The sequence below is a fragment of the Ylistrum balloti genome, unplaced genomic scaffold (assembly GCF_031769215.1).
Source record: "Ylistrum balloti isolate Yb309-2 unplaced genomic scaffold, AGI_CSIRO_Ybal_v1 Utg370858, whole genome shotgun sequence".
NCBI lineage: Eukaryota > Metazoa > Mollusca > Bivalvia > Pectinida > Pectinidae > Ylistrum > Ylistrum balloti.
This window is the reverse complement of record NW_026782492.1, coordinates 174,515-186,989: the sequence shown is the minus strand read 5'-3', so window position 1 is coordinate 186,989 and position 12,475 is coordinate 174,515. Positions and strand designations below refer to the sequence as shown.

The 12,475-nt window shown below is 33.1% G+C and overlaps 1 protein-coding gene across 1 annotated transcript in view; it reads left to right on the top strand.

Annotated features, from left to right (window-relative positions):
- LOC132559134 (probable N-acetylgalactosaminyltransferase 9) overlaps positions 1–6,116 on the top strand; it is a 30,417-nt gene extending 24,301 nt beyond the window's left edge. The window contains exons 5-11 of the mRNA XM_060223741.1: positions 1,808–1,925; positions 2,169–2,256; positions 3,465–3,562; positions 3,841–3,975; positions 4,531–4,638; positions 5,139–5,270; positions 5,955–6,116. Of these exons, the coding sequence (XP_060079724.1) occupies positions 1,808–1,925; positions 2,169–2,256; positions 3,465–3,562; positions 3,841–3,975; positions 4,531–4,638; positions 5,139–5,270; positions 5,955–6,098 (823 nt within the window). The 3' untranslated portion in view covers positions 6,099–6,116. The remainder of the gene's footprint in view (positions 1–1,807; positions 1,926–2,168; positions 2,257–3,464; positions 3,563–3,840; positions 3,976–4,530; positions 4,639–5,138; positions 5,271–5,954) is intronic.
- The last annotated feature ends 6,359 nt before the right edge of the window (positions 6,117–12,475 follow it).

Below are 12,475 nucleotides of genomic sequence, written 5' to 3'. Positions count from 1 at the left end.
TGTTATGACATGCTGTGTAAACAGTCCCTCCACTTTAGAAAAAAATGATTGATCCTGTTATGGCAATGACTATTGATGAGGATGATAGCCTGGAAATATAATACAGCTACTGAGTATATGTAATTAGTATGTTGATTTGAATTGAAATGCTATCTTGAGATTAGCAGTTTGGACTGAAATAGATACAGTCAAACTTCAGTGTCTCAAACTCCTATCATTCAAAAACCCAGTTTAATTCGAAGCATTTCGTTGTTCCCTTCCAAACTTCACACCAACCCTTCAAACTCAAGTAAATCCAATACTCTGCTATCCTGAAGTTTTCACAAGGTTCCAAGGACTTCAAGTAAATGAGGTTTGACTGTGTTTATGTCTTGTCATTTATTATCAAAATATTTATATCAAGGTAAACACTTTGGACTTAAAAACAAGATTTGTGATTAAAACAAAAAAGAACAACATTTTTAGGTAGTTGATTTTGGATAAAATTTGCTATCACAAGATTAGTAATTCTGACAGACATTTTGGACTAAATAGCTATCATAGTGATATTTAGGACAAGAAAGTTTGTATGATTTAACATAAATGATTAGGTAAACTACCTCACTTAATAATTTCTTATACAGCTCACTGGAAATCCTACCTATAATCATGCGTTCAAATGAATATGCTAGGCTTAAGGCAGGTAATTGTTTTGGTATACATTGGGTCAAATTTAGGCTTTTATCCCGGCTAGAGATCCCAAATCTTTGCATATTTCCAAAGTTAAAACAAAGTCAAATGACATTTTTTCTTGATATGTTTAAATTTATGGTTATAATCATTATTTGGCCCAGAAGCATGACTGTTTGACGTTTGGCTCACCTCTGCTTTATATAGATTTAGTGCGTAGTAGGTTCAGGACGATCCTGAATCATATTGACGGTGCATCAGTGAGTTGCTACATACTAGAATTGGCATGATTACTATATTCTTTCCAGCATAAAAAAACATAGATCTTGTATATTAAGATCATATGGGTTTTTAAAGATATATAAGGGTTATATTGGGGGGTTAAAGCTGTTGATCTTAAGGATGTGACTGACTTTGTCACTTATTTACAGCTTTTTTTTAGTTTGTATAGTTTTAACATTTGACATGGTCCCTTTATAGTTAGTGCCTTTGTCATTTTATCTGCACCCTTGAAATTACAGAAGTTGCAATTATTTACAATTACTGCCCCACTGGATAAAGTCATAGCGCCCATGAAGTAATTTTCTTTGTCTACAGTACATGCAGTGATGATGAATGATTATAACCTCCTGAATTTCAAAGATGTTTTTTCTCAGATTGCTTCTTGTGAAACTCTAAAATGTTATTTGGTATTTTGGCTTTTGATAGTTAACAAATATTTGTCGTGATGGACATTTGCATTTACTTGACTATTTGTACAACTGTATTATATACTATGTAATAATATCTTTAGTGTAATTGTAGCCATGTGTAACGTTTAATTATATCATGATTTTGATGTGTATGTAGTTTGAAAAAAGATAATTTCATTTGTAAAACTTCCTTACTTTTTAAAATTGCAAAATATAAGCTATCATAAAGGTTATATTGAGGACAATCTTGAGAGAACATTCTGACAGATCGTTGAGTAGAATAGCGTTCTGGTGAAACAAAACATTTCATTTTTATTAAGGCCAAGAGGAGAAAATGTTTGCTTACAGTAAAACCTTTACTACTTCAGCTTGGATTGTTAATTAGTGCAGCTGTGTACAATGGATTTTATCATACACAATTCAGTAATGATATATATGTATTACAGATCCCCTACAATGGCAGGTGGACTGTTTGCAGCTGACCGAGACTTTTTCTTCAAGGTCGGAGCTTACGACAATGGCATGGATGTATGGGGAGGAGAAAATCTTGAGATATCTTTCAGGGTAGGTCAGAGGTCATGATTATTATTTTCACAAAACGTTTTTTTTACAACTAGTTTTGATGTGAAAATCAGAAAGGATTGTGATACATTTACTAGTAATTAGCCACTATAGAATGTTGGTTAACAATATGGACAAAATAGACTGTAGTTAAAGATAACTGGTGTTGATTTAAGACCTGTTATATTTATTTTTTATCAATATTTATCTTTATCTATTGTTATTTACCTTATTTTATCTGAACAGGTGTGGATGTGTGGAGGCAAATTAGAATTCATACCTTGTTCTAGAGTTGGCCATATTTTTCGTTCCAGTCATCCCTATACTTTCCCAGGTAACTATGTCATATCATGAAGCCATTTACCAGAGGTCATGAAGTAAAACTTACTGAGGACTTTTAAATTGAGAGCCATAATTAAAAACCTGAAAGTCTTGAATCTGGATTGGGCTGAGTTCGGATTTAAGAATCCCTTTACAAATTTCTGATGCAAATCAGACTGTAAGCATTCTGGTGTCCATGCATAATGTGAAGTAACCCCTCCCCCTACGTATCAAACTATAAAACTCTCATGTTAGCACTGTATCCACATTTTGCTATATTTATCCTGTAAAAAGTCAAATTGGCCAACACATTTATTTCTTACTGAAGATCTGGGTGAAGGCTTATTACATGACAATAATTAACACTAAGCATCAGAAATAGTACTGAATATTAATAGGCTTATTGCAGGGCATGGCCTTGTGTCCCTATGAAAATAGTACTGAATATTAATAGGCTTATTGCAGGGCATGGCCTTGTGTCCCTATGAAAATAGTACTGAATATTAATAGGCTTATTGCAGGGCATGGCCTTGTGTCCCTATAAAAATAGTTATTGCAGGGCATGGCCTTGTGTCCCTAAAAATAGTAGTAATATAAAAATAGGCTTATTGCAGGGCATGGCCTTGTGTCCCTATGAAAATAGTACTGAATATTAATAGGCTTATTGCAGGGCATGGCCTTGTGTCCCTATAAAAATAGTACTGAATATTGATAGGCTTATTGCAGGGCATGGCCTTGTGTCCCTATAAAAATAGTACTGAATATTAATAGGCTTATTGCAGGGCATGGCCTTGTGTCCCTATAAAAATAGTACTGAATAGTAATAGGCTTATTGCAGGGCATGGCCTTGTGTCCCTATAAAAATAGTACTGAATATTAATAGGCTTATTGCAGGGCATGGCCTTGTGTCCCTATAAAAATAGTACTGAATAGTAATAGGCTTATTGCAGGGCATGGCCTTGTGTCCCTATAAAAATAGTACTGAATATTAATAGGCTTATTGCAGGGCATGGCCTTGTGTCCCTATAAATACATTTTCCTTTTGTTATTAATAAAGGTGATTTTATAATTACTTTTAAATATGTACATAGAACTGGAATAGAAATACTGGTAAAACACTACACTTAATTAATATATATTGTTATATGGGATAAAGATGGAATGTTTTGATCTGTCTGTAAGATTTCCTTCCATGATAAAAATCTAATGTTTCTTTTTCAGGGAACAAGGACACACATGGTATAAATTCAATGAGACTTGCAGAAGTGTGGATGGACGAATACAAACGTCTGTTTTACAGTCATAGGCGGGACCTGCTGGTCAGTACTAAAAAGTTCCAACTTTCAGTTTGATGGGGATTAGTATATATTTTGTGTAATGATAAAATGTATTCACTTTTCTATATTTTCTAATTAATTAAAAAAATCTGTCCGATATTGGCAAAGGAAGTAAGCTTGAATGACTGATTTTATACATTTTAACAGCTAATAAGATAAATTTAATGGATGATAATGTCATTCTTAATGGGTTGTAATATCATTCTTCATGGGTGATAATATCACTTTTAATCATAATGTAATCTTAATTAAAATTTCAGGGACAAGACTACGGGGATATATCAGAAAGGAAGGCTCTCCGTGAGAAGCTCAAGTGTAAAAGTTTTAAATGGTACCTTGACAACGTGTACCCAGAAAAGTTCATACCAGATGAAAATGTACACTCTTGGGGAATGGTAGGTCTTCACCTCAGATTGAGGTGTATGTTCAAGTCAGATAAAGGAATTTTTTTTATTTTGCGGATAAAGATGAAAAGTCAGGAGTCATGTTGCACAATCTTAGTCTAAGGATGAGAAGCATTGTGGTATTTATCAGTAGAGCTTTGGCCTACACATCCTTAGGTGAAGATCTACGGCGTGTGGTTCAAGGCTTCCTACCCCAGATGGTTTGTATTTCTGAGGAAACTGAGAAACAGACCAGATTGTGATGACATGATTTTGTCCTTGGGTAAAACTCTTTACCCATAATGCATCGGATGGCAAGTGATGGGCTTCCCATTATTTTGTTCAATGAGGTAGCCACCAGCTACTTCAAGGAGACCTTGTCTCAAAATGACCTTGAATGCTGTTCAAGGGACAATATACCCAGCATGCAAACATACATATGGTATACTTCAGATTAAACTCAATCATAAAGACCTTAAGGATATGAGAGTGAGTCCTTGTTTAATTAACACAGTCCTTTGCTAACCCTCAGAGAATATATGTACAAGTATGTTGTAATTTTTACAGGTGAGAAATCCAGGTAGTAATCTTTGTTTAGACACCTTGGGAAAGGATGAGAAGGTGACATTTGATGTGGGATTGTTCAGCTGTCAGAATGGTGCTAGTGCTAGCGAGGTATGTATGCTTCCTCTTTCTCATCTCCATTTCACTGAGCACAATAATAAAAGTATTTGTTAGACATTAAAAATAATGTTTTTACTGATGGTATTCCGATTGATAAAATTTGTCAACATTTGATTACTTATTGACTGTAATTAATTCATGAGTAATAAACTTCATTAATTATTTTCCTTATATCTCCATCATGTGTCAGAAATAGACAAATGACACCAGATTTCAGTTTGGATACAATATTATGATAAGATTCTTTTTTGCAGAGTTTAATTTCTCAGTGTCATAAACTAGTTAATTAGGTTGTGGTGAATATGAACAAATTCTGCACTTCCTACCTAGGTGTATGTACTGTAAATAATTAATGGTCAATCATTTTGCTGAAAGATTGACTGATCTTGGTTTTTGAAAGTTATTCTTAGCCTTAGACTGACCTTGGTGTTAGGAAATGAATTTAAGAATCAGTTTTTAGAGTTTGAAATGTTTTTTACCTGCTGCATTAGGTATTTTCTTTGAGTATGGATAATGAGCTGCGTAGGGAGGAAGGATGTATGACATACCACGGACAGACAGGAGGTCACCCACAGCTTGTTAACTGTAATGGTGCCGCTAGCCAGAAGTGGAAACATGACAAGGTAAATGTTACAGATCTTTAAAGTTTGAAGACACTCTGTAAAGGGTCACAAACAGCTGAGAAATAGAAAATGCATATTGTCTGCTATAACTTATGACCTCTCCTTCACTGAAGCATTAAAATCCTAACATAAGTAGAACTTCCCGCTAGCTAATGCTAATAAGACCTGCAATTTCAACATTTACGACTGTCTTCTTACAGTCTTTACACAATAAATTAATATAGTTTTGAAAAATGCAAAACATTCTTCAAATACCTGTACTACCATATTTATTACAAATAAGCTTTCCCCCACGTACTAGTGGTAAAAGTTGGAAACGGTTAAACTTTAACCACTAATTTCTGTCCTTGGACATATATCATCCTACAAGGCTAAAGGGAAAGTATCTGACCAGACTAGTACTGGTCTGAAAATCAGACTAGAGGTTGTCTGGTGGCACCTAGGTGTCCAGGGTTTGATTTCCAGAAGGGATATGAAAAGATATGGGACTACCTACCTGGCAATGTTGGTCTTCTATCGATTCTCCAATTCCTTCTCCAGTAAGACCCCTCACACTTCCATTGGGGTCAACAAGATTGATAAATATAAGCTGGAATAACTTTTTTCACAATTGTTTTAAAATAAATCAAGTTTGATTTTGAAGGATCACTGTTCCAAATTTTTACATAAGATTGTCTGTTGTAGAACACTGGCACCATCATCCACACACAGTCTGGACTGTGTCTAGACCGTGATAAAGTAGAATCTGGAGGATATAGTTTAGTGATGACCTGTACACCCAACAAAGACTCTCAGAAGTGGACCTTTGAGCACTACCTTGATGTTTAACCTGACCTTGACCTTTAACCTGACCTCTGGTCTGACTTTGGCACAATTGTACAGGAAGCAGGAATTTTTGGATATAACCTTCTCAGCTATTCAGCAAGCTTTTGAAGACTGTTAAACATTGTGTAGTAAATCATTAATGAAGAAAGGCTGGAACAGCAGTACTGCTGGCAGGAACCTGTGATTGGCCTTCGCAGTTCAACAGTACATTATCACAAATCTTAAATGTTCAAAATGTAATGGTCTGTCATTGTTTGGCCTTTACTATTGTAATACTTACATATCAAAGTAAATATTCTTGTTGAATCTTTTTTTCTCACCATTTCCAGTAAAGCAAAAAATGTTTTTACAAAGTATATCATGTATCTGTGTTTTAAAACTTTTGTTATGTATTAATATCTTGTGGTTTTTGACATTTTTAACAAATCCAGAAATGAAAATATTTGTAGATATAACTTTCTTAAGGTTTGGAATGGTCTTTGATAGACTTTTCATCAATAATAAATGATGGTGCCCATCTGTGCAATTTTTAATAAACAATCATAGTACATGTTGGGCACCTGCCTTTTTGTAATTAATGTAAATTATCATAAAAATTAAAAAAGATTTAGTGCAATGTAACTGTATTTTCAACTATGCAAATATTTTTAAATCCTTTACATAAAAATACTTGTAGATATTGTTTATTGTTTTCACTCAAGTTTATACATACTAATAGACCATACCGTCTTGTAATCTTGAAATAAATTTCAAACAGTAACCAAAAAAGTACAGATAATTTCACTAGAAACTGCCATTTCAAATTGAATTATTCACCAGAAATGGTCTTTTTGAGTTATGAATCATTCCATTATGTGGTGATAAAACAGAATTCTTTATAATCACATAAATATTGAATATACATGTAATTAGATTGGTGCATCTAGAGTTAAAACATTATTAACTTGTAAATACAGAATCTCCAGGTACGCAGACGAAACTTATACGCAATCCTGTATCAAGTAAAATTGTTAAAAGAAAATCAATTTTATATTTTACATGTATTTATATTTCAAAACCTGTATAAGTTTCGTTTAGGTGTTTATTTTTTATTCAAAGAAAATTGATGTTTAATTGTATCATAATAATAGTGTTTATGTTGTTTATTTTTGTACTTGTAACAGAATTAGTGTTTTGTACTAGTAACAGTTACCAGGTTTTCAGGTCATCCTGAAATTGGTCATATCATGACCGGCTCAAATTACAGAAAATTGGTCATATCATGACCGGCTCAAATTACAGAAAATGTTGGAATCACCTGATATTTCTTTACTTTGATAGTAATTTTTAAAATTTCAAAATTAATTTGTGGATATAAATACTGTCAAAATAATGTTGAAACTTAATGAAAAATCTGTGAATACATACAGATGTGATAACTATACAATAGAATTGATCATAATGTCTTTTTTATGACGAAACTTCAGAACATCTTGTTAGCCTTGATTTTGAAGGTCTATACCAAATATTAGCTGACTAAGATGTTAGTAACACCGAGTTATATAACTAATAGAAATGTGAGAGATTTGAACGCATATCATTGTAGTGTTCCTGTCTCATATAGTTATAGACATAACATTTAGAGAGATAAAAATGAAAAAAAAATAATATATAAATGCAGTATTATTTAATGGCCTGTGTGTAGTTTTGTAAAATGTACTGAAAATATAGCAAATTATATAGCAGTTAATTGAAGCTACACATATTTTTGAATGGTGTATTCATATTTGTACCAATTTACTACTGTAAGTAATTCTCGTATCAGACTATCCTTCTGAAATTACCTGTGATTCTCAATGTTGTGATAGATTTGTAGTGCTTACATATCTCTGGTCAAGTTTTTGTAAAATGAAGGGGTTTAAGCATTTTGTGACACCCAACAATAAATAAGATAAAACTCACTGTAGACACAGACCAAGGATGGTTCTCCGGCCTTAAGGTCAACCCTCCCTCCTCATCCTCATACCATTTTCCATCCAGGATATCAGGGAAACTTAAGTATTTAAGTCCATCTTGTGTATATATATATCACAAATTAGTTTCTAAAACTCATCTTGTGTATATATATATCACAAATTAGTTTCTAAAACTCATCTTGTGTAATGTTACTCACATGTGGGTGTTTTCATCATCCATAATTTTAACATCATCAGTTAAATGATATACATTATTGCAAAGCGTGATTTTCACATTTACAAATGTTTTTTCTCTAGGATTTAAATACATGAAATAAGCAATACAAATCTTATTTCTCTCTTTTTTTTCTTAGTAGACATTTGTCAGACATTTCACTTCAGACCAAACTTTATTGCAAATCAATTACATAAAAATAAATAAATAAATAAGTATCTGGTAAATGATAGCAAAAAGCTGATACAGTAAAACCAAAAACATGTTGTTTCTCTGTGAAGCATTAAGCTGATACAGTAAAACCAAAAACATGTTGTTTCTCTGTGAAGCATTAAGCTGATACAGTAAAACCAAAAACATGTTGTTTCTCTGTGAAGCATTAAGCTGATACAGTAAAACCAAAAACATGTTGTTCTCTGTGAAGCATTAAGCTGATACAGTAAAACCAAAAACATGTTGTTTCTCTGTGAAGCATTAAGCTGATACAGTAAAACCAAAAACATGTTGTTCTCTGTGAAGCATTAAGCTGATACAGTAAAACCAAAAACATGTTGTTTCTCTGTGAAGCATTAAGCTGATACAGTAAAACCAAAAACATGTTGTTTCTCTGTGAAGCATTAAGCTGATACAGTAAAACCAAAAACATGTTGTTTCTCTGTGAAGCATTAAGCTGATACAGTAAAACCAAAAACATGTTGTTTCTCTGTGAAGCATTAGAATTAACTTATTTAACTATATCATTGCATTCCTATTTCTCAGAGAAAATTAGGATATCATTCTTTAAATAAAGAAAAAGTATGATGTCAATGTTTGTGTAATAATCTCCAAATTTTGAAACACTGAAAGATAAGGCTACATGCTTCCCTATGAGATTGTGTGCTTCAGTGTCAAAAAAGGTTTACAAAAAGAAAAGAACAGGTTTTATAATAGTGTGTTTTTATCATTGTTATGTTTTGAAAGGTTCAAGTATTACATTCATTGAAGACGTTTTTAAAATAAAGCAAGAAATCATTAACAATTAAGTATTTAATAAAGGGAAACAACTGTGTTACGATTAAAATTATATCTCATGTACAGCTATACTTATTAAGATGTTCGTTTTTGGCTTGAGGTTACTAGAGAGTTCACAAGACATTTTGAAACTCATTTTTCATTCATACTTGATATTGGGAAAGTTGCAATAATGTATAGTTTAGGCTTTCAATATAGAATCAGTCCTGGAGACTTTTGACTTATTAACAATTCAGAGCTACCAATTAATCCTTAGTGTTCCTTTTTCACATTCTTAAACTTTACCTCTGCTTAATGTGTTGTAGTTTTTTTTTTTTCTTAGAAATTATATTGAAAATATTTAGCATCTTCAAATATATTTCTTTAACACCAATAAAATCCAGATCACCCATTTAATTGATTTTACTTGATTTATCAATTTAAAAACAAATGTGTCTAGTTCAGGTCAGAATTTCCAGATATTGCATCAAAGAATTTACATATCTTAATGGAAATTCAGATTTACACCTTGTCATGTATTGATAGTCAATTTAAGGTAAATTTCACAGAAGATACTTCTGTACCTGGTCTGTTGACCTTTACACTCCCAATACAGTTTACAGTCATGTGTCTGAACTCATACAATCACATTTCAAGATTCTGATGCTCATTAGCAATGTATTACATGTTGAGGCTACTTTTTAAGCGCGTGAAGGGTCTTACTGTGGGTCTCCTAGAAAGCCCATGTGGTCAGGCAGATGACTTGTAACGTTATCTGGATGGAAGGGGAGTTTTTTATCCAGTGTTCAATTTCACCTTCATGAAAATACAATGTAAATGAAACCATTCCTTTTTTTCTAAACTCCAATGAATGAATGAATTTACTAAAACAGCTGCACAGATCTGGCTAAAACATTGAATTATATACATTTATTTACATCTGCTAGCCTGAATTTTGATGTATAATGTTCAGGCAGTAAGTGCTAGAAAAATCTAGATCTAATAGTTATCTGTCTATCATAGCAGGGTTTTCAGTGTTATTGGAAAAAAAAATGAGACATTTTCTTTCAACAGAAATATTGATCAATAATTGAAAGGCAACCTGTGATTTGATATGTGTACTGCTGAAGTTTATCAACTAAATAATTTACTTACAAGAAGACCTTGTCAACAACATATCTGAGGGATTGTAATTATGGGTCTGTATATTACATTTTCACACACATATTATTTATAACTGTAACATAAACCAGAGAATTTCTTGTAAAGTTGTCAGTCATACTTGTGTAACTAAGGTCATTATTTATTCTAATGCCTCTGTGCAGGTTTGAACCCTCTTGCTTAGGCTTATGCTCAACTGAAGAGATAATCTCCATAGCCGAGTGGTACATTGCAGCTAGGATCTACCAGTGTTACACATGTGTTAAGGAAGAATTTTATCTACACATGTAAATTTTCACATTTATTTGTTCATAATTGTAAATGTAAAATACATGATGTATTTATACACCTGCTTATCATGCTTGTATTTATATTTGAGGGGTATATCCTGTAAAGGTTGATCACATTATTTATCATGTTTATATTCTATGACCATGTGTACATATAGTCACTTTGTCACATGTAATCACGAGATGTCTGATGTGGACCTACAACGGTCAGTATAAGTTGACGGCTTGTGTTGATTTGTTGAGTGTTTCTATCATTTACTTGTTGGATGTTACTTGTCAGTGCTAATTTATTGGTTTTGTGTTCATGCATGTAAATTCTTGGATGTAGTTGAGTTTACCCTGTCTCAGATTTACATGTTCAAATTAAAGCAATATGTTTGTTTGAAAATTGAAAAAATTGTGTATAACACCCTGATTTTATTAAGTTTTCAAAAAAGTGGTGTACTGTATGAGAGGAGAGATGTTTCAGATATTGACCCAAATTTTAAATGAAACATATTTGAAATTTCTACAATTTATAACACAATGAAATTTTCTTTATCTTAATTATATTCTGTACCAAAAATATATACACAAGTGTCACTTAGGTGATTTCTTTAAAGAAAATGCATACATTTAATGCCTAAGCATTATGCGAATGTCTACAAAAGACATACAGTATATATTACTTGGTATACACCATATAACACCCAGTTTTATCTTTTATTGTATTATGTTAATTCCTTCATAATTAGGAATTTAATCAAACGATCAGACATCTTTTTTATTATAACTACTGTCCTTTGGAGTGAAGCTTTCTACCAATTAGACAACAGTGTTTTTTGCATCTTTTTTATTATAACTACTGTCCTTTGGGGTACTGTCCTTTGGAGTGAAGCTTTCTACCAATCAGACAACAGTGTTTTTTGCATCTTTTTTAGCCCACCATCATCAGATGGTGGGCTATTCAAATCGCCCTGCGTCCGTGGTCCGTCCGTAAACAATTCTTGTTACCGCTATTTCTGGAAAAGTACTGGATGGATCTTTCTCAAATTTCATATGCAATTTCCCCTTGGTCCCTAGTTGTGCATTTTACCTTTTTTGGACTGATCCAAAATCAAGATGGCCCACAGACGACCATCTTGGATTTTGAAAGTAAAAGTTTGTTATCACAATTTCTGGGGAAATACTTGATGGATCTTTGTCAAATTTCATATGCAGGTTCCCCTTGGTCCCTAATTGTGCATTGTACCTTTTTTTGGACTGATCTGAAATCAAGATGGCTGACAGGCAGCCATCTTTGATTTTAAGAGTAAAATCTTGTTACCGCTATTTCTGAGGAAGTACTGGATGGATCCTTCTGATATTTCATAGGTATTGGTTTCCCTTGGTCCCTAGTTGTGCATTGTACCTTTTTTGGACTGATTTGAAATCAAGGTGGTCCACAGGCAGCCATCTTGGATGTCGACAAGAACTGAAAACAGATCCTCAAATGGTGGGCGCCAAGATCCTACTGGGATCTCTTGTTTAATTATGGCTCCTGTCCTTTGGAGTGAAGCTTTCTAATGATCAGACAAGTGTTTTTTGCATCTTTTTTTAATTATGGCTCCTGTCCTTTGGAGTGAAGCTTTCTACCAATCAGACAACAGTGTTTTTTTCATCTTTTTTAGGTCACCTGAGCCGAAGGCTCATGGTGACCTATTGCCATCATGATTTAACTGTCGTCATGCGTCGTGCGTCGTTAACTTTTCACACATTCGACTTCTTCTCAAGAACCACTGAATGGATTTT